The 23,493-nt window shown below is 40.9% G+C and overlaps 1 protein-coding gene across 1 annotated transcript in view; it reads right to left on the bottom strand.

Annotated features, from left to right (window-relative positions):
- TTC39B (tetratricopeptide repeat domain 39B) overlaps window positions 1-23,092 on the bottom strand; it is a gene marked incomplete at its 3' end in the record, with an annotated part of 65,551 nt that extends 42,459 nt beyond the window's left edge. Inside the window, exon 1 of the mRNA XM_017837920.1 lies at window positions 22,952-23,092. Coding sequence (XP_017693409.1) covers window positions 22,952-22,999 — 48 coding nt within the window. The remainder of the gene's footprint in view (window positions 1-22,951) is intronic.
- Between the last annotated feature and the right edge of the window lie 401 nt (window positions 23,093-23,493).

Genomic DNA, 23,493 nt, shown 5'->3' with positions numbered 1-23,493 from the left:
CAGAAATTTACAGAAAAATGCAAAGACATCTGTGACATGAACCCTTGCAGGCTCTTTCCAAACTTTGTACATGAGCAGCACCTACATACAAGAAGAAATGAAGTGAGAATTTGCATTCTGTCTAAACAAGTACCTCCTCTGCCTGGCTTCCTCTGAATTTTGATCCCTGTTATTTACACTGGTCAAATGCACATCTAAACATTTAGCATAATGAAGTACAGCCTTGGTATTTTTCCTCACATACCAAGGCACAGGGAATAGTCACAGTCTCTCACTAGATTCCTCAAGGGAGCTAAAGACATCACTGAAGGGGACTTCTATGCTAAAAAAAACCCAAACAACCAACCACCAACCAAACAAAAAACACCAAACAAAAAATCCAACCCATAGTCTTTTTCCGAAGTTTCCCATGCATTCCCATTCCCACTGCATGTAAAATAGGTATTAGAAAGCATTCAATTTGATATCTTGGTCCTATTTCTCCTGACTCACACAAGTCTGCAGTTGTCTCTACAGACTCTGAGATTCCCTATAGAATAGAGGGAATATACAGAAAAATGCTGGAAGCACTAGAAGAGAAGTATAGCCATTTTCTACTCCAATCCATGCCCATTACAACAAAAGTTATATCATTCTAAAATGTAAAGAAAAAAAGACTGCAACTGAAGTACCTAGAACAGCTCCTCCCAGATTAAGTTCTAGGATGCATCATATTCCTACCAAGATAGAAAAGGTGTGCAAAGTACTCAGAACATATTCACTTGTTTCCAGTAGTCTGTTAAAATCTACCTGTAAATTAAATCTGTTTGACAAAAAAATTGAGTGAAGTGTTACATAACATACACAGCATCTTAAAGACCTTAAAGTATATTTAGTATACAAATGTATATAGGTATGCACATAATATATGCCAATATAAAAAATAAAATCAACTGATTGATAAAGTTTATCTATTCCTCAGAGTACAGAAGCAGCCCAAAACGATGGACACTTTCACATTCAGTTAAAGTCTAGTAAAGTTCTCATTTTCAAGTGCTCATTCCAATAGTTCAGCTTCCAGCTGACACAGCTGAAATGTCACAACCAGTCTCCAGAGGTGTTTGCTCATTTCGGTCTACAGCAAAGAAGACTACTGAACTCAAAAACAGTTTTACTTAGCACCAATGATGGGCTGCTTCCCTTGAGATTGAAGTTGTGTGCAACTACATCAGCCGTATATGTGACCTCCAGACTTTAGCACAGTTATCACAGAAACACCACTTCCATTATCTGCATGGCTGGAGAGACTGAGTCTGATGCAGTTCTTCATTTATTTCCTTCACCTTCACAAATCCAGGTTTGTCCTGCAGCAAGTCTCAAAGGTCCTGCTTCAGTATGTCCCTGTTATAACAGCCACCCACATACAGCAGAAAACTTCAGGAAATACGAAGGGCAGTTAAATCCACAATAAGGACAATAAAGCCTTTTTTCAGACATTCTATCCATAGAAAGAAATACATTAACGTTTAAGTCAGTACCAAGAGAAACAGTTTAACAACTATATGCCTCAGTACAATGATGGCTAATGCTGTAAGCCACAGATTTTTACTGCACCTTTTCCAGAGTGCATGTCAGTCCAACAATTTAAAACGCAGGAATAGAAGTAAACCTGCCACTAGATGGCATGACAAAAATTGACTCAGGCTTTTCCATAGACTTCAGAAAATCATTGACACGGGATTTAACAAAATAAAGCTGTCTCAAAATGACATTTCTTGAATCATATATTTTTTTTTCTGCTTGATAACTGCAGTATTTCACATCTTTATGATGAATCCTTATCAAGATTCAAGCAGGCTTGAAAATAATCAAGTTTACACAACTTAGAGATACTGATGTTTTGCAAAGCCAAGAAAGTCAATCTGACAGATATTTGTTGCCCTCCTTTGGACATTCTCTAATAGCTTAATAACTTTCCTATATTGCACTGCCCAAAACTGCATACAATATTTCAGCTGAGGCCACTCCAGTGCAGAACAGAGCAGGACAATCCCCTCCCTCAACCGACTGGCAATGCTGTGCCTGATGCCCCCCAGGACACAGCTGGCCCTCCTGGTTGCCAGGGCACTAATGACTCATGTTCAACTTGCCATCAACCAGGACCCCCAGGTCCCTTTCCTGGCACTGTTTTCCAGCATTTCATTCCCCAGTCTTTATTTACACCCATGGTTGCCCCATCCCAGGTGCAGAATCTGGCACTTTCCTTTGTTGAACTTCATCTGGTTGGTGATTGCCCAGTCCTCTAATTTGTCAAGGTCTCTCTGCAGGGCCTCCCTGCCTCTGAGAGAGTCAAGAGCTCCTCCCTGTTTTGTGTCATCTTCAAACTTGCTTAATGTACCCTCCAGTCCTGTGTCCAAGTCATTTATGAAGATGTTGAAGAGCACAGGGCCCAGGATGGAGCCCTGTGGAACCCCACTAGTGACAGGTCACCAGTCTGATGTCATCCCATTCACTGTTACCCTCTGTGCTCGACCCGTGAGCCAATTGCTCACCCACTGCATGATGTCTTTATCCAGCTGTGTGCTGGACATTCTGTCCAGAAGGATCCTGTGAGAGACAGTGTAGAAAGCGTTACAAAATCAAAAAAGATTACTAATTGGGTAGAGGAAAAAAAATCCCGCCAAAAGTGTTATCTCAAAAATACAAAGATAACATGAAGAAGACTCATATTAATTCAAGAGACAAATGAGACCAAATAGGATAATAATGAAAAAATACTACCCAGAATTTAATACTATTGCTACACCACATTACCTGTCCAGTCGCAGCTTTGTTTTATCAGTACTAAATAGAGAACAGTTTTAAGATTACTTGAAAAAACCATAAAGTTAGCAGTAACACCTCTCCTTGGAAAGCCCACATATTAAGATAGATTACCATGTTTTGCACTATGACAACAGTTAAGTATTTAGCAAGCACATGCACTTTGAGATGCCTTTGTCAAAATTTTATTCGTATACGGACACATCTAATTATTTTTGTACTCATTTGTCTTCTGTAATTCAGCCCCACACTTTCCTCCTTCTCAAAAAAGCAAGCAATTCTAGGTCAAAACGATCCTGCAGTTCCCAGTGGGAAATTCAGATACTAGTTTGGAAGTCGCTGACTGGATTCTACAAAAAGAGAAAGAGGCTTCATTGAGAGATCTATAATTTCTCAACCCAAGAGAAGATATAACACATCTTTCACTGTATTTACACTAAAATTACCACTCTGTATAGAAATACATCTCACAGGACTTAAGGGACTTCAAATAAAACTTAGCTGACAAGCTCAGAAGTAACTTTCTAAAATCAGGGGAGAGGCATCCTGCCCCTAGCAAAAAGCCTATAGATTCAGATAAAATAGCAATAGTATATATGTTGCTTATGGGAGTATGGATTAAATGTCTTTTCCCTTGTCGATATGGAATACAGAAAAACATGTGACTATGGAATAGAGTAGGGGAGGTATAAAAAGAAACTGACCTACAATGCCTATTATATGAACAGAGATTACAGAAAAAAGACCTTCCATATGGAAGGAAAACAGTTTCCAAAGAGTTTCTCTAAATCAGCTGTCCATTGCACAGTTTTATTACCAAATGGCACAGAATATAAATATATATATTGAACAAACAGAAGTAAATACACTCTTTTTTTCCTTTTCTGTTATGAAATTATGTGAATATTCATTTCTCCTTAGCTTTAGCCAGGACTACATTAAAAATGATTCAAAGAAAATGGCGACTAAGAATTTTAAATTCCAGGCCCACAGGAGTGACAAATTAAAATCACTGTGCATTTAAAACTTACTAGACATTATAGCAATATGAAAGTTCCTCAGAATATTACTCAAAGGTACCAAACAACAGATGCTATCTCTCCCCTTAGTTGACTTGACTGAACTGAGAACTGCTACCAGAGGCTGGAAAATACAAAAAAACAGCAACAGAATTAGCAAAACTCCTAGAAGTGCAGCTACATGGAAGCACAGCTGACTCAAAAGTCCATTGTCAGTTCTCTGCTCAAACACTTTGCATGTGCATTATAAAAATATTGAGATTTTCTTAGTCAAGCAGACACTGAAACTTTAATTAAAGAATTGCTAGAATAACCCAGAGTTACTGTTACAGCAAGTAACAGGAAACAGAAAGACCTCAGTTACCCTAAAATCGTAAATGTGTCACCAATTTCAGGTAGAAAAACAAAACAGAAACAAACCCAAAAACCTATCACCAAACCAAACAAAACAAAATAAAAATTAAATTTAATTAAGAATTAGAGCAGAGTTGGCACTGTTGAAAAAAAATGGTAACCTGAAAATACTGAAAAGCTTTCTTGATTGAAGGCAATGTAAAGCCTAACACTTCAGACTTGACAAGCCATTTTTTAATTGCTACACCCATTTAATTACTAAGAGATACCTGTTAAAATATACACTACACTAAAAAGTAGCTGAGTAAACAAGAGAAAAAGCAGTTGTCAGTGGAGTTTCATAATTAAATTTTTTCTAACCAAATTCCTCCAAGGTTTCTTTCCTTTCAACAGGATTTTTAATCAATACTCTCAAAACACACAGAAGGCTAAAGAAATGTTCAGCTATAAAGAATTTGTGAAATACAAATCAGAATACACTCCCTGTAAGTGACTGGGATCATAGAGTAAATCAATCTCAAATGAAGAGATGCCCATGTAAATTCAAGGAAATCATACACACAAGTGGATGTTGTATGGAAAGCAACAATACTAAGACAGAAAGACCATTTTGATAAGAAATTCAACACAAATTCACATTGTTAAGGTGAGCCTTAACTTGCTATTTTCTACCTTTTGCAGATTAATTTTTAACGTCCAACACCAAGATGATGAAAACGGTAAAATTCTGTACTTTCCTAGAGTTCAGCTTCCTTCAATGTTGATAAACACGTAAGAAACTAGAAAAGATCCCATGAAAATAGTGCAAGAGCTAGAACACAGGACATTGTAAGAGCTACTTAAAAGTTCATACTTTTTGATTCACCAGATGCAAACCAGCAGAAGTACTTACTATCTTTGGCTGCTATAAACAAGCTCGCAGCAACAAAATCAGTACTAGACAAAACATCTTTGGTTCTTGTAAACATTAGTTTTCATAAAGTCTTTTTTACCCTGCATCAAGTTCACATTTTTCAGGCAGAGTGCTAACTACTGAAGGACTCCAATGAGAATAACCATGGACACCATCTTTTGTGTCTCCAAATTACAAGTCTGAAAAAACACACAATCCCACAGTTTAGCTAAGCAAAAACTGCTCGGTTTAACATCAGCCAGGTTTTGTGGAACTGATGTATTTTGTTACACAATGTTACACAGTTATCTGTAGTTCTGACATTACTCTGTGGAGCATTTGTTCAACTCAATTCCCAGGCTACAACTTTCAGCCGAAGATGCTTTTATGCTACCAAATTTACTGTCAGAATTCCTTTCATAGAATCAAACCAATAATGGAAGTACTGATTCCTTTTTGAGTAGTTTCTGAACACTGTTGCTTCCCAACAAAAGTACACTCTCCTTATAAAATATCTGTTTCACAGATTACATGGATTTAATCTTGTTGCTTTAACCAACACCTGCTTGCTTTCACCTTCCAAACCAGTCCACTTGTTGCAAAATGTGTAACACATCAAGATTATCTTAAGTTAGGATGACCTTTGATGTTTTATCGTTGTATACTTTTAAGACTGATCAGCAGGAAAGAAGACAAACAGATAGCAGCTAGCATCCCTTAGTCAAGGAATTTCTGGAGCTAACATGTTCTAAAAATGAAGTAAATCAAGATATTGTTGTATGTCAGTAGAACAAGTAGTAGTTAGCATTTCTCACTCAAGGACAACCTGGAACTAACAAGCTTTAAGGATGTAATGTATGTCTATGCATATGTTGCCATTTTGGCAAAAGACTCAAGGTCCATGTATCCTATAATTGACCTACTTTCATTACAACACTGAAAATCATGCCTACAGGTAAAAAAGACCCCTGCCCAGGTAAACACCCTTCCCCTGAGCATGTGTAGAAGTTAGCTGGGATTATGTAACTTGTATGGAAATTACTAATCAATCATAATAGAGCGGCTGTACTTGGGCAATCACAAACACTGAACTTCTGTGTATAAATAATGGCATGGAAAGTCCACGCCCACGAGGGGTGTGCTTGATTTGTGGAATGCGGCTGAGTACCCAACCTTGTATACCTCCAAAATAAATAAGTAATCAATATCTCTCTTGACTATGTAATTATTGGCTTGTTGCACATTGGGTAATGAATCTGATTTTTGTGGACAACACTCTGAAGCATTAAATATCAGAAATGACTACTTCACCAAAAGGAATGATGGAGATGAACAACAATGTGAGCTTATTGGCCTAAAGTTGTGTAAGTTTAGCTTGTAAAAATACTCAGTTCAAAATAAATATGTTCAGTTATGAATTAATTTTTTTCATCTGCAGTAACAGTAGCAGGGTAACAAACCTATATGCATCTACAAACTTCAAATACTATCTTCACGAACTAAAAAAAGTAATTCTGAGAATTTATAAAACATAATCTGTTACAGACATCTTTCCTGTGTGCTAACAATTGGATGACTGTGTCACATAAGGACAGAATTCAACTGCTGCTTAAACGGGCAGTGGCATGAGAAAACACTACCCACGACTGCATATTTTTCCAGATGTTAAGAGAGAAAGCAATTCTCAGCATTACAGCAGAACCCAGAAGCTAATGTGTCATGTCTTGAGCTAATTCATTAAGTATTGATGTAAAGAGTTAGTGTTTTGATGAGCCAAATAACATTTAAATTTCATTTAAAAAATATAGATGCTTTTCACTTCCTAATATTTATGCAGAACTGAAAATACTTTGCAATATAAAGAGCTTAAAAATCCCAAGTTTTTAGCTATCATTTCATTAGACTTGACATAGTAATTTCTTATAGAAAAAAGCAGCTTACTTTACAAACCAACAGAAAAATAACCTGGAAATTAAACTACATCTTAATGTTTATTGTCAAAAAGAAACACTGAACATGAGAGAAACCTCATTTCGATGTTGTCTTGGCAGAGAAACAACTGAGGGAGTAAACCAAGGAAAACATACTGCTAACTCTTCATCTCTGTCACCTACACTTGCTTTATTTGACACTTTGACACCAGATCCCAGTATTAACAATTAATAGCCTAGGAACAGAAACATATGAAAAACACTAAGTTCAAAGGGGAAGGAGATGAAGCTCTTACAAAACAGGAAAATTATTTCCCCTTGCCAGAGATAGAAATAGCCTTGAGGCAGCAAGAACGGAATGGAAATGCACAAGTTCTGTTCTACACAGTACAACCAATTTCCATATAAAAATAAAAAGTGAAATTCATTTCTCTAAAGGACAAAATGCACATATTTTTGTGCTTACATATTATTTCAAACTTGTCAGTTTGAACTGCAAACATATCCCATCTGCTTTTTAAAAACTGTTTCAAGATTATTTGCTTAAAATATCAGTGTTTTTCCAGAATAGACAGATAGCGGTGACTGTTTTGGAGGACCTGTGTTTTGCTAGATGCTTTCCACTGTAGATGAAGAACTTCTGTAGTCAGAACAAAAATCAGGCTTGGTAATTCAGATTTACTTATTCAATCTCATATAAATAGAACATGCCACATTTGAGATATTTACTAATACAGGTGACTTGGCTGGGGGTCATGCTTTAACAGAAAACCAAAACCAAACCAAACAAAAAACAAAATAAAACAATTAAAAAAAAAAAGACACCAAAGAACATCAATTCCCAAACCACACCCACACACCAAGGAGAAACCAGGAGTCGGTAAGGTAGAACTCAGCTTTGCCAGAAGTTTGGTTAACTAAAGAACTGCCGAACAATTAGAAAGCCAAACAAACTTCAGCCTCATTTAGCTCAAAAATGAGATGTCAGTAACCACAAGAACAAAGGTTGCTCCATTATGGAGCTCCATTATGGAAAGCAGTGGCCTTTCAATGCAGCTGGTCACCAAAAAATTCCCAGAAGATACAGGAAAACTGAGTCTTAAAAAAAATCTACCCTCCATTTTTTACAGACAAGAGGTATTTACAATGAAAGCAAGTACTATAACTAAATGCAGCTAAGCAACATGTTTTAAAAAGTGGAGAATTTCTACTTTGCCTTCCACTGCATGCAAGGCAGACTATTCTTAAAATCACACTGTATAAACCGGAGCAGGACTGAAAAAAACCTCAACTGAAGGAACTACAGTCAGCAATGTCAGATGTTGTTGGTCAGGCCACCTACATACCAGAGGCAGCCACAAAATTAAGGTTTTTCTGAGCCTGCTTGTAAAGACAGGGGACAAGGCAGTCACACTTTAGTTAACTGATGTCAGTCTCACCCCAAATAACTGGTTGAGCTTCTACTGTTTTAACTGACATCTCTCCCTTACTGAAAAGTGGAAATAAGCAGAGTCAGTTACACACTCAGGAAGTAAAGCATCGTGACATGCAAATAGATGCTGTCAAGAGTTATTCATGTTCAGATTCATACCCAACATGCTGCACATAAGAGTATAGTTTCAGATAAAGTTGATTAAAACACCAAGCCAGCTTTTTTTATTGTTTACACTGGTACCTTCCTGCCATTTGCAGTTGTTTTTGCACAAAAAGCACTGCTAAGAGGTAGAGGAATAAGATAGTGACACAGAACTTCACTGCTGCAATAAAGCTTTGTTCTTCTTGGTTGACCACCTTTCCTGTCCATCTCACACACACCTCCTTGGACATCCCTGAGATCAAAGGAATGTCATGTAGGTTTCCACGTGGTACCAGAAAGAAAAAAAAAGGCAACAGAACAAACAAACCACATACTCAATCAGGAGTTCAACATCCACTACAATCACACCAGTGTAGACTCCTCACTGAAAATCTCTATGGAAATTGCATATGTCACTATTTTTGGTCAACTTCACTACATAAAATTGACCACAAAACAATTCTAAACTGAAAGGCAAATACAAACAGATAACACCTTACCTGGATACATCTTCCTTCTCAAACTGTAAGAAGAGAGATTTGAGAAGAATGTGAAAGCAACTAAGGAGCCTGAGAAGGTAGAGAAAATACATAACCATTCTTCTCAAAACAAATACTACACAAGGGAAAACACTGTTTGTCGTCTCTAGTCATAAGAAAGATTATTCCATCAAATTAATTCTTCTTGCACAGACATGCCTCTGAGTATTGCAAGAACTAAGTATTGTCAAGCTCATTAGTTTTTGTAAAAACTTCAGTATCATCATTTGGTCATTTCACAGAAATTGCATAAAAGCCCACTGAAATCAAAACAAATTTTAGGATGCTATTTATTATGCCTATAAAGTTGGCAAGATCTTTGTTACATCCTTCTAGACATAATTCTTCCAACACCATAACTAGTAAGTACTACGTACATCCATATTTTCCAGGACACTGGACACAAGCATGGATGAGATACCACTGTAGAAAGACAAAGCTGGTAAAGACTTTCCTACTTTTAGTCACGTGGCTTAACAATTTGCTAGCTTTTAGGAAACTTCTATAGGCTTCCAAACAGATTATTCAGTTAATATTTTTCATTCAGTAGAAGAGGTAAAGACACAATGGGAGATTTCAGAGACACAAGCAGAGGGTACTTTCAGACACTAACTGAAGGTAGAGCAACAGAAACAGAACAAGTGTTTACTCTCTTAGTTTGCTTGTATGCAGTCAAGGCATGAGCTACTTGAAAGTCACTGGTTTACGTCCCTGCAACTCAAATCAAAAAGCTTGGTCTTACCAATTCTGGCAAGGTTAATATTTCACAGCCAGTAACTTATCATTCATTCTATTCAGAACTGGCCATCTCTCATCAAGTGTAACTTTCCATGACTGGAAAACCTTCACAGAAACTTCAGTCTAATCAAAGGATCACTAGACAGTTTGCTGCTAATAAAATGGTATCACTTCAAGAGAGGATGTTAGTGCATAAGAAGCCAAGATGGTTGTTGGCACTCACTTGAGTCAACACAACCTACCAAATAAAATAAAAGTTACCGTAAAGGGGAAAGAAAAACATGGCTGGATGATCTATTTGACAAACACCAAACGACACAGACCTTCTTGGAGCTGGAGAATCATGATTCTTCCTGTCTCACAAGAGTAGCTCTATTTAGCAGTCTCATCTAACCTTCTCTCTTTCAGTCCCATATTTCAATGCTCCTTATGTGACTGATGAGGCAGAATCTGACAGTTTTTATTTACAAATATCTCACACATATCAGGACAGATCAAACAGAAAGACACGGCTGAGTCAAGCTGCAATTACAAACTGACAGACAGTCTCAACTCAACATAAGAAACAGACACAGTGGAGTTCACTTCCAGTAAAGGAAAAAGGGTAAAACAGAGATAGCTAAGAGCACATTGTGTTGTCCTGAAATTTACTAGGCAATTTCATGTAAAGATCCTTGATACTTACTGGTTCTGTAGATATCTAAAGGTACCAGAAAAAAACCTTAATTATGGTTCACTATGCACTTACCAGACACTCATCCAGACAAAAGCAAATTACAGCTCCCCCTAGAGAGATACTTCGACAGTGTTCCAGAAGGCTTACCTATTACAGTGTAATCAACAACCCTAAAGAAGTCTCATTACAGATGTAGTACTTTGCAACTGCTGATATCCATACTTTTCAGAGATGACCTCAAGCTGAGGAACAGAACATGTTTACCTCGTACTAAAAATGATTCAATGCATGATTTGCCTATAACTAATAAAAAGAGATGAAAGGGGCATTAATATGAGCATCTTTGGGTTTAACCTTACCCTGTCTTCTTGAGGTTAAATACACTCCTCACTACGCAGCTGGTTACTCAGTTGTACAGAATGCAACAGCAGTTGCTGCATATTTAGTACCAAAAAGTTCTATTTTATAGTGAAACACAATTTAAGTAGTTTTTCTTAACTGGTTCATTTCCTTTAAAAGAAGGTCTTGCTGCAACAGCAGTAATTCCAACAACCCTATTTGTGATAATGTGGTTCTCACTTTAGAACTTCAAAGTCTCTACAGATATTTTCTGATCTATCAGCAGTCCTAACTGCAATAACAAAAGAGACCTTTAAAAGTCAATATTATAAGTGGCTATAATACAGAATTAAAGCAATGACTTTTGTCCAGAGTACAGCTTGTTCCCTGAGTTCCATCTCTCCTAGAAAAAACTTTTTTTTTCATTATAGAAAAGCAAAAGGACACAGTAACTTAACTTCATTACTAGTATAAAATTAATTAATTATTAACTGATTTATACATGTGTTCTAGAGAGTTTGTTCTTTTCACCAGAAAAAAAGCCAGACAGACAGATGAACACCTAACACAGAATACAGTATCACATTCAGACCAAGTGTCACATTAAATTACACTAAGCAGAATCAGATCTTGACTTAACCAGCCAGTAAGCTAAAGTGTTAGTTTTTCCTAGGCTACTTACAGGAAAACATCCTCATTTGAAGTTATGAAGACTTGTTTTGTAGAGAATGTGGACTACTTCAGTTTCCTCAGCATCTACTAGCCAGGTGAGCTAGAAAAACCCTAAAGATCTGTGTAAGATGCCTCACTATGCTGATTTTAGCTGTGGTAAGGCTAATTTTCTTCACAGTGGCGAGCAGGGACTGTGTTCTGGATTTGTGCTGAATAAAGGGTTGACAATATGAAATATTCTTGTTATTGCTGAGCAGAGCTTACACAGAGCCAAGGCCTCTTCTGCTTTTCATACTGCCACACTGGCCAGGGGGCTGGGGGTGTTTAGGAGGTTGGGAGGAGACACAGCTGGGACAGGTGACCCAAACTGACCAAGGGGATATTCCGTACCATATGACATCATGCTCAGTATATAAATTGAGGGGAAGAAGAGGGAGGAGGGGGGACATTTGGAGTGATGGTGTTTCTCTTCCCAAGTCACTGTTATGTGTGATGGGGCCCTGCTCTCCTGGGGATGGCTGAGCACCTGCCTGCCCATGGGAAGCAGTGAATGAATTCCTTGTTTTGCTTTGCTTGTGTGTGTGGCTTTTGTTTTCCCTATTAAACTGTCTTTATTTCAACCCACCAGTTGTCTACCTTTAACCCTTCTGATTCTGTCCCCCATCCTGGGTGAGTGAGTGAGCAGCTGTGCGGTGCTTGGTTGCTGGCTGGGATTAAACTATGGCATGCACCTAAAAAGACTCTCTACCAAATCCACAACTGGTAATTCTATATCTCCATAGTACTTCCAATGGCAAACTCACGTTTTGCCACAGGACCTTAGAGTAGCCATTTAACAGTGAATTACTATTCATACTACTTAAAAAAAAAAAAAAAAAATATTTCCAGTCCTGGAAACTCACTGTGTTTGCATAAAGCAAAAAAAAAAAACAAAACATGACACAGACAGGAAGTTCAGTTAGCTGCCCCACTGGATTTGCTAACAACAGTCCTAAGGAAGAGAACCTTAATAAAACATCTTCTTCCTAGTCCATTATTTCTTGGCGAAAATAAAATCCAGTGAGATATATTCTACCTCTATAATCACTATAATGACACTTACCTCAACTAAAGCCAATAGGAATATTTGTTCTTTCTTCTGCTCACCTACTACTAGTTACAGCTAAGTATTCCTACTCACCTACCAAACACTATACTTTTTAGAACAACCAGTACTACCAATAGGTGCCAGACACACAAATTCCTATCTTCAGAAACAGGTTTTCAGCAAACCTCCTCTCTGTTGGATGACAGACTGTCCTTGTACACCCTTCAATAAGAGGATTTCTGGAGAGCAAGAGTGTGTGTGATGTTGATTTCTGGGGAAAAGAAGAAATCAAAGTAGTGCTGCATACCCAAACACTGGCTTGCAAAAGTTTATATAACACTATTATATTGCACAGTGAACGCATAAGAGAAGTGGAATAAAAAGATGATACACTTACTGCTTCAAAACAAAAAATATCATTGCTACTAAGATATTAAATTAACTTGCCTTACTATTTGGTAGCAACATTACTTCCTCACTGAGAATAAGATGACAGGCAAATCTTTACTTGCTTGATAAGAAAATTTTACCTTTAGCACCCCGTGTTTGGGCATGAGTCCACAGGTCTGTGATATTTACTTACTATGGACCTAGTTGAAATGTTTTCTGAACTTGAGAGGGTTTAGAAAAGCAGAAATAATTTTTAGCACTCCCATACAAATCCTCACATTTCTGACTATTTAAGCACACCCTTGACCAACTACAGCAAAGGGTGTTGGCCATGTCCAAGCTCTAATCAGAACATCAACAGCAGCAGAGATCAACCTCTGAAAGCTGATTCTCTGGTCTTTATTTGCACAGTTTTGCTCCCTTTTCAAAATGAGTGCAATGATCCACCATTTCTGTTCCCTCCAATATAATATTTTTTCTATTAATCCATGAGAAACAGCATGTGTTAAAATTACTGTCCAAGAGATGGACACGTGTGAGGGCCATATTCCTACCAGCCTGCTACCAGCAACTGCGATCTTACCTCCACCTTCTCTGCTGGTGTCACATAGGAAGAGAAAGCCATACTACTTGTAATAGCAAGGAAGGTTTCAAATAAGTTGCTATGGTTAGGTAAGCTATAGGAGACTTACTTAACAAGACAGGAGGCATAACATCAGACGTGCTTATCACCTACTCCTATACTGAGTCATCCTGGTCCGTGCTGCTAAGTAAGATGTGGTCTGCCAAGAAGCAACTAAGTTTCTTTTCTCTTTCAACACACAATCTTTTTGCCAAGAGAGAGGCCCAACAAGAACCTTTATCCAAACCATGGCATCAACCTCTATCAGTTCCAACAAGCTCATCAGGTCTAGAGGTTTTTCCTAGCACACTGGGATCAATGTCAGCAAACGAAGAACAAACATTTACAGAACCAAACATGCTTCCACAAAGTCATAATTCTCACACAGATTGACTGGAATGACAAGAAGCAATGCATCCCCTTTAAGTTTATGTACAAAACAGACCTGTCTTTCCATATAGGTTGTGGATGAAACTGAACCATCTTTCCAGGGCCATGGATGCCCGAACCCTGGCAGAGTTCAAGGCCATGTTGGATAAGGCCTTGAGCAACCTCATCTAGTGGGAGGTGTCCCTGCCCTTAGCAGTGGGGGTTGGGACTAGATGTCCCTTGTGACCCCTTAACATGCTTCGATTCTATGATTCTACAGTGGATGGCAAGCTTTTAGCTAAAACTACCGAGACAATTGTACCTGTAAAGGTAGTAACTTCCACTGCTAGAAGTAAAGGCTACATTAAAAGATATTAGATGCTATTTCCCACAACAGAATAGCGAAAGTTCAATATACACAAATCCCAAAACCTTAAGAAGAAAAGCTGATTCTTCCTTTCAGTTCTGCTATTTTCCATCCATATGCAAATAAATATCATCACATCACATCCCTCCCGCTCAAAAAAAAAAAAAAAAAAAAAANAAAAAAAAAAAAAAAAAAAAAAAGAACCTCAGGAAAGAGAAGTAAAGCAAATTTACTTCTCAAATTCACTTCAGAGGTACTAAGCTCTCCCAGCTTATATCAGTTCTGCCTCCCTAAGAGCCATTTGGTGTTTTTCATAATAATCCTACCTTTTCCCACATCCCCTGGACCTTATATCTTTTACCCTGAGGAGAAACAGCACAGAGGTTAACCAAAGTGAATATTAAATAAAAAAATTTAATTGGAACACTACATACTCCTCCTTTTCCTCTACAGAAAATAAAGATTTGGGTTTTTATCTACCCAGCTTTCAAATTTGGTCACAGTCAACCAATGGGCTTAAATGCATGACTCTAGGAAGCCAAATAAGAAATGAACAACAAAAATAAGCCATCTCGGAACCACATAGGTAATATAGAATTGCAGTACAAGTCCTTACTTTGAATAGTAGTCACAAGGAAAAATAGTACTTCTCAACGGTATATCCATAGGTAAAAGAAAGTTTATTTGAACTTAAGAACCTCAGAATCTCAGAAGGGGAGACGCCAATCTAATTTTATTTAATGAAGAAGAAATTACTAGTCATGTTAAGTTTTCCCATTGTCTCATCTGCGCTGCTGAAATAGCTTATCCCTCATCTTAGATATAGATGTGCTCTGACAGTAGGCAAAACCAACAAAGAACCAGGAAAAACACATGAGTCATATGCCAAAGCACAAGACTTTGCAAAAAGCAGACAAAAGAAGTACAAATCTTACTTCTTCAGTTGACCAAGGTATACTTCTCAAAGAAATAAAACTATACAGGTCAGATTAGGATGTTTAAAAACAATAACAAAAAAATCATCCTTCATGAGAGGAAGCACTCCCACTATCCCTTCCCAATTCTGTATTTCCAACATATTCTTCATTTTTTACGGTAAAAAAGGTACCACAGTAGCTTGTTTCCAGCCTCTCAAACTCTCTGTGGGAGTGCAGCTACCACTGTTTCTCACCACTGAGACTCTTCTTCCAGGCTGAAATAACCAAACAAAATTTGTGAAGAGTCCTCAGCATAAGCATAAGAGAGAGAACAGCCAGTGCTGCACAGTTCCATAATTTATTCTAAAGTGCAATTATTATATTAAGCTTCTGATGTAAAGAAGCACAACCACTAGCAAGTTCTTTGATCATAATGCAGCAGCTGCTACAGCAGTGGATGAAACTCTTGAGTACTTAAACCAAGTACTAACCGGCTTTTGAGTTAAAGACGATGCTGATTTCATTTGAAATTAGCTCTGAAGATAAACTGTCCAGGCTGATAAAGCCAGCCTACACAGTGTTTATCCCTGCTTGGGCAGTTCAAGAGAGTACAACATGCATCATAAGACCTTCATTACCTACATTTTCCTTAATAGCTTATTTTAGAGATGAGGCACAGATTAGCTGAATTGATCAAGCTGTCCTTAATACAAGCCTGTCGTGGTTTGTACCCACAACTAAGCTGGCAACTATGTACCATGTAGATGTTCGCTCACCCCACCACACCTCACACTCCTCACCCCTGTCCCCTCAGCAGGGCTGTGTTTCCACTCCGAAGCAGTCAGTTCTAGGTCTACCTGACAGCTCTCCAAGTGAAAGTGAACTGTGGCCTACATTCTGCTGCAAAAGGGCTTAGGAAAAATGCATTAGCAATATCAATTGTTGCATACCACTTGGCTACCTTTGACTCCAGCCCTTACGGGGTACGGCAGCACTCAGCAGCAATGTGACTTCATTCAGGCCACGATAGTCTACTGTTAGTCTCCACACTCCATTAGATTTCTCTAACTGCCCCTATGGGTCTATCAGAGGGTAAGCAGGTCCTGCTGATCCCTCCTTGACTATAGAGTCAACAAATCAGCTTCTGGATGAGAATCACAGAGTCTCTGCTGATGTGATACTGATGCCAGCGTACTCTTGTGGTAGCAATCGGCAACTGTTCCTCTCTGACCTTTAGCAGCTCCACAACAGAAGGATCCTCCAAGAAACCAGGAAAGGTAGACAGTTGCTCAGTTTTCTCCATCTCCAAAGCAGCAAGATCAAAAGTGCACTGGTACCCTTTTGGGCCCTTGAAATATTCTCTCCTAAGCTCACCTGTGACAGGGATGCAGGGAGAATCTGCGACCATCAGAGTAAGGTGCTTTTGCCACTCATTCCCAGTCAGACTTACTTCAGCCTCCAACACAGTCAGCTCTTGGGATGTCCCTGTCATTCCAAAAATACAAATGGGTTCTGCCTCTTTATAGTTTGATGGCCTTAGAGTACACTGTGCACTGGTATCTGCTAGAGCCTTGTATTCCTGTGAGTCTGACATGCCAGGCCCCTGGGTCCACAGAGTCCAGTAAATCTGGTTGCCCCTCTCCTCCATCAGGCTGCAGCAGGGCCTCTCCAATATTGTCCACTTACTCGATATAAAAAAAAAAAAATTTTTTTCCTTAGGATCAGCCCTTCCACTCTGGGGAACTGCCCACTGTAGAGTGAAGCAGCAACTTTTCTGGAAAAAAGAACACATTTGTCATTGCTTTTCCCTACAACTCAGGTACCCATGCCTCTAGGGTTGAAGGCAGGTTTTCTATCCCACTTCCTCATGTCCTGTCCATGATCCCTCAGGTAAAAACACAGAGCAACCCACTGTGTCTACCCCCTACAACTTCTCTCTTGAGCAAAAGAACACATACTGTTAATAGCTGAGATACTGGGTAAGACAGGTAGGGAGTAGGATCGCTCCTCTTTTTGTTGCTGGAACTCCTGGAACAGTTTTTCCCACTTTTCAAGCAGTTTTTCAGCCAACTCCATAAGAACTTCATATTGCCAGAGCTGGCAAGCCATTCACCCACTCTAAGTGCCTCTTTGTCTCCCCAGCTCATTACTACCAACACAACAATGCTGCACTCTGCACAAATTGCCACCACGCTGGACTTCATCTGGATCTGTGGGTAACCACACATTGTCCTGGTCATAATAAATCATCTCTAGGTACTGGACACTTGCCTGGGTGACATGTAACACCTCCCTTGAACAGATACTTTTCCTTCATACTTGACAGGAGTCATTTCCAGAGGCTGAGGATTTATGCCCCTTTTTTAAATGCCTCCTTTCCTAGAAAGCAATCCCAGCTGCTTGGCTTCCCTATCCTGTAATTCTAGGCTACTAGCCCTGTTATCCCAGCATCAGAGCAGGCAGGTAACAGTGTGCACACCTCGATGATAGCTGAAATCTCTTCACATACCTGTTACCAAAATCTCAGAAATCAGAGAGAACCCTCTGACATCAGTGCAGCTATTCAGACAGCAGGCACTCTTTACTGACAGTGCCAGAAGCATGGGGGAATCCTTCTACCTATCATGTGTACTGTCAGAGAAAAATCCTTCCCTTTTTATTTCATCTATGCAATGTACATGTAAACTTCCAGTATCTTGAGCCAATCTGTTCAATGTTTTCTATTGGAACATCTTGCTTTCTATCAGCACATCTAGGTATAACCTGCACTTTACTGCTGTGTATACTATAGTTAGAATTAACTTGTTCTAAACTCTGTTGTTCTAGTACAGACTTATATTCTATCTCCTTGGTTGCTTAGATAAATTCTCCCATATCAAACCCACAGCTCACTCAGGGATAGGTATCGAATTGTTATCTTTTGTTCTGCCTCTTCCACCTGGTCTTGCGATGGCCCTGCTTCATTTTCCTTTACTGTGAAATGACTTCTGTGTCCATTTCTTCTTATGTATAGGAGCGACTGATACAGATACGGGTTGGTCCAGCTGCAGTGTCTGTCACTGGAGTTGGAGTACCCACACTGCTAGTCACCTTGTTGTCAGATCCAGAGACCATCTTTTCCCTTTGAGGGTACTGAGTAGGACTTTCTCCTCATGAAGCCAAGCTCTGACCAATGCCTGCATTGTCCTTCAGGTGTTTTCCAATAACTCCCAGAATAATCCTCTCCATATCTTCACCAGTCACTGAAGTGAGACTGACAGGCCTGTAGTTTCCAGGGTCACCCACGCTGCCCTTCTTGAAAATTGGGACATTAGCCAGATTCCAGTCAACTGGAACCTCTGCAGACTCCCAAGACCATTTAAAAATCATTGAGAGAAGCCTCACAATGATATCAGCCAACTCTTTTGAGTGGTCTTGGATGAATCCCACCCAGGCCCATAGACTACAGGGATCCAGCTGGGAGTTTATCATTCTCACAGCCATGGCCCTCCAGCTCAGGGCAATGGGACACCCTTAGCCCATCTTCAGTGTTTAAGATGGAGGCAAAGAAAGTATTGAACACCTCTGCCTTGTCTGTGTCCCTGTTTGTGAGGTGAGCGTCTTCATCCTGTAATGGGCCGATGTCTTTTCTGCACCGCCTTTTGCTACTGGCATATCAAAAAAATCTTGTCTTTTTATTGTCCCTCCACATTTCTGGCAGCATCAACTCCAGCTGAGCTTTGGCTGCACAAATTTTCTCCCCAGAGTGGGGAGTAGCACCTCTGTATTCCTCCCATGTCATTAATATAAAAATTGCTTCTAACAAATTTGTTTTAACATCTTCTAGTCAGATTTGTGATTACCTCAACTCATCACGTCCTGCACTGGGCACCAAAAAAAGACTGTCATGGCTTAACGCCACTCAGCAACTCACAGACACTCACTCTCCCCTGTCCCTAATGGGATGGGAAAAAGATCAGGAAAAACGTAAACCCCATGGGTTGAGATAAAAACAGTTTAATAACTGAAATAGAGTAAAATTAATGATAATAATAGTATAGAAAGGGAGGAGAGAAATAAAATCCAAGAAAAAGAAGTGATGAAAAATACAATTGCTCACCATCCCCTGACTGATACCAAGTCTCTCCCCAAGCAGCGATCAGCCCCTCCAGCCCAACTTCCCCCAGTTTATATACGAGCCGTGACACTGGAGGGTATGGAATATCCTTCTGGCCCGTTCATGTCACCTGTCCTGGCCAGTCTCCCTCCCAGGTTCTTGTGCATCTGCTTGGTGGCAGCACACCAGACACAGAGAAAGTCCTTGTCTTAGGGTAAGCACTACTTAGCAACTACTAGAAATCAACATGTGGTTCCAAGGATTCTCATACTGAATCCAAAACATAGCACTGCACTAGCTACTGTGAAGAAAATTAACTCTATCCCAGCCAAAGTCAGGACAAAGCCTTAGAGTTAACCACCAGATCACCTTCAGATCTGTGTATAATCCTTAGTCTGGCTCCCTTTGGCCAAACAAGGAATTTTTTAGCACTTAGATCTTTCTCGATCATAAACCCTTCTGTCTGACATTCACATGCACAAAAGCCCAGGTTGGGTTTGTGGCTTTCATGTTTTTTTTTTTTAATTTATAGGGAATCCCCAAGTAACCAATTAAGCTGGCTTTAAGACTTTGAAAAACCAGGGCAGCAAAGAGTGAACTTAATGTGAAGCAGATCTGGCCCGCTATTTTAAGTAATCTTTAGACAGTGCGGGGGGAGTGGGGGTGGGGATGGATGGGGAGAAGACAAAGTTTTGCTTGAAGACTCTGCAGTGGCTGGAAGTGCCTTTGCCCTTAAAGTTAAGTGTATCTGTCCTAGATTTGCAACCCGTTCTAAAGGAATACCAGTACGAGTTATTTTACGGGGTGAATTCAGTCATATAGTGGTTTAAGTATTGATACCATATCGCATTCTGAGTTCACAACTGGGCACACCTCAGGTGGATACTCTGACCACGTAGCAGCCAGGAAACTGCTTCCTAGTAGAGAATGACCACACACATTCCAACACTAGGGAATCGACATTGCACAGTAAAATCCTGAGTTTAACAAATATTTTTTTTCCAAGGTGGGCACACTCATAGCACTATCTCATTAACACAGTCTCTTAGTCTTGGGTCTCCAGTTCCTCAAGGTGGGTTTCTTTTCCTTTAAGTAAAAAACAACAACAACAGACTACTACACTTGCATTAGTTGGGTTAAAAAGAATCCAATTATTTATTTACACTTCATGCCACTTTCTCGCCATTCCCACCAGAAAGCCACAGCTGCAGGACTATGAGACGTAAATCAGCAAAAAAAATCAAATATATATAAACATGGTATCTGGTATTTCCTTTAGCTGTGAGAAACATAAGGAAACCGACAAATTGTATTCAAAGACTCTCTACAGCAGGGGGCAGCTACCTGGTACCTTATCCTTAGACTTTAGAAGCAGGATTCTTGCTGGTCTATTTCCTGTTAAGTAGGAAACAACTTCAAGGTTTAGCTCAACATATCCTTCTTCAAAGCTTCTGGGGTGAAGAAGTATTCACAAGTTCCTGCAAAGCAAAATTCTATGCTAAAAGCTGTGTTCATAAAGTACTAAGCACGTACACTTAAACCAGGAAGCAGAGCTTCCATCTGCCATGTTCCATGTAAACAACATTATTTAGATGCATGCAACTCTTAAAAACAAAGCTAATAGTAATGTTCTCTTACTTCTGTTTCTCAGCATTGTAACCATTGCAAACACTAAAAAAAAGCTAAGACTTTAAAAACAATTATCACAGGCATGAAGTGCTGAAATCACATCAAGGTTATTACTAAAGAGACTATAGTGAACCTGTAGGCAAGGGCAGTCTACAGTGGTCTAGATAATTTCTGCTACAAAAGCAATGACTTTCCCCAAGATCAAGCCACTATCTGCCTTCCCCTCCTGAACTCTGGGATCTCACCAGGAAAAAATCAAGAGTACTCTCTCTGTTGCCAATATAGGTCTACTTCAGATTCCACAGAATCAAGCATAAGTCTCTGCAAAGAGCATGAGGTCTTTCAAGCTCATCTGGACAAAGCTTTACAATTTTTGTAGAGTATTGCTCAAATAACCTCCGTTTTATGTGGTTTTATGCCTACCTTTCAAATTTTTTTGCATGGCAGTTGCTTTTTCTCTAATAAAGCATTGACCCTTAACATCAAACTCCATGAAGTATATTCTTCCCTATTGTTCATACAAGGTTGTAGCTAGGCTACAACAAAGTTGCTGAATACCTCTTTTAGTAATTGTGAATTCCAACTACTTTCTTGCTGAGAGCAGCAAGAGTTTACCCCCCTACTACTCCTTAGAATGGAAACAAACCTTGACTCCCCAGAGATCACTATGATTTTTCAGTGATTCACACTAGCACACAATGAGACTCAAGCACTTCACATCCTCTTCACGTTATACCACTACATATAACCTTAGGAAGTAGAAACTTTTATAGTGTGTGCTGAAATACAGGCTAATATATATCCCCACCTTCTAAATGAGAACAAGCTAGTTCCACTGAACTACATAGCATACCCAGTCCTATGTAGATATTTGTATGAAACACTGTCCTGCCTCAGAAACGGGGCACTGTAAAAAACCCAACCTATTAAGTACTCATATGATTCATAAATTGTTTTCAGCAGAATTTGGGCAGAAGCATGCCTTACAAATCTTTCTGAAGAAGCTGGTGGATGCACACAACACTAAAATCATTCATTATAGACTGCGCAGTCAGAAAGCAAGTCAATATTCCCACACGCGCATGCCAGGACTGCAATTTACTGTGTTTAAAAACACCCTCCAGTTAAGACTGCCTCAGTTTGGCAACACCCTTCTCAAAAGTTAGTCTAGGACAATCCCTTACACTCAGTAGTTTCCGAGAGGTGTTGTCAAAGAACCCTGCTCCTGTTTATCTTTAGACTGAGAGGACACGGAAAAAACCTTCAAGTTCAAACGATCGTTTTAAGGGATTCGCGTTTGGGCTGTTTGAAGCCCAAAGGCGAAATTATAAACGCATTTTACATCAACTACAGTTCTCACCAGCATTTCCCAGACACCGAAACTGCCCCGTGACCCCGCGCACACGGGGCATTCTCGGACCACCCCGACAGCGGCGCCTCTGCCGCCCGGCAGAGCCGGGAGTCGCCGCTGCCCGCACACCTGCCACGCAACTCCGCGACTGCCCGCCCGCCGGCAGGGACGCGCACCGGAGCGGTGGCGCGGCACCACCGCACGGAGCAGCGCAGGAACTGGGGGTAAAGAATTTTTTTTTTCATTAAAAACCAGGGAAATTTAAAAAAAATAAATTAAAATAAATTAAAAAATAAAGCAAAGGCGGGGGTCGCGGGACGCGCGAAGGGGCTGCCCGCGGCCCCGCCGCCGGGACAACTTTCCTCAACTCCCAGCGGCGGCGACTCGCTCCACCTGCGGCCGGGCCTGCCTCTCCCTGTCTGGCTGGCCGCCCACCGGCCCCACCGCAGGGCAGGTGGGCGACCAGGGCGGCCGGTGCAGCGGGGCCTCCACCCGCCCGTCCCGCCGCCGCCGTCGTGCCGGCAGGGACGGCTGCTCGCTGCCCGCACGCCCGGAGCCCTCCCGCCGCCGCCGCCCTCCCTTTACCTCCTCGCCGCCACCGCTCTCCTCCGTGCCGTTTCCTACGCTCGCCATGTTCCCGCTCCTCTGCCCGCCTCGCCGGGATCTCTGCGACCGCCTCGCCCCGTCCACTGCTCACAGCTCAGCAGTGATACCGCCCCCCGCCCTTCTCGGCCGCCCCCGCTCAGCTGGGCCCGGCCCGGCCCAGCCCAGCCCGGCCCGGCTGCTCCCGCCCGGTTCGTGCAGATCCCCGCCCGCCGCCTCCTCCCGCCCCGGCCGCCCCGCTGCCTGGCGGCCGCGCCCCCTCGTTTGCATGCAGGGCCCGCCCCGCCGGCCCTTGGCTCCCGCCCCCGCCGCACCGCCGGCTGTGCCGCTTGGACGGGGCAGCGCGGGCGTCCTGCTCCCGGCGGACCCTGGGAGCGGTCGGAGGCCGCCTGGCCCGGTCGGGGCAGGCGGAGAGTCGTACCAAACTCATGCCGAGGCCCCTTGCTTCCTCTGTCCTGCCACCTCACCTCCAGCCACGCTGCGGCTCCGCGCCACCGTGATCAGCTGCACTGGCCGAGGCGCAG

This window comes from Lepidothrix coronata, unplaced genomic scaffold (genome assembly GCF_001604755.1).
Source record: "Lepidothrix coronata isolate B3197 unplaced genomic scaffold, Lepidothrix_coronata-1.0 Scaffold317, whole genome shotgun sequence".
In the NCBI taxonomy this organism is placed as follows: Eukaryota; Metazoa; Chordata; class Aves; order Passeriformes; family Pipridae; genus Lepidothrix; species Lepidothrix coronata.
Note: the sequence above shows the minus strand (reverse complement) of the source record. Positions and strands in the feature narration are given on the sequence as shown.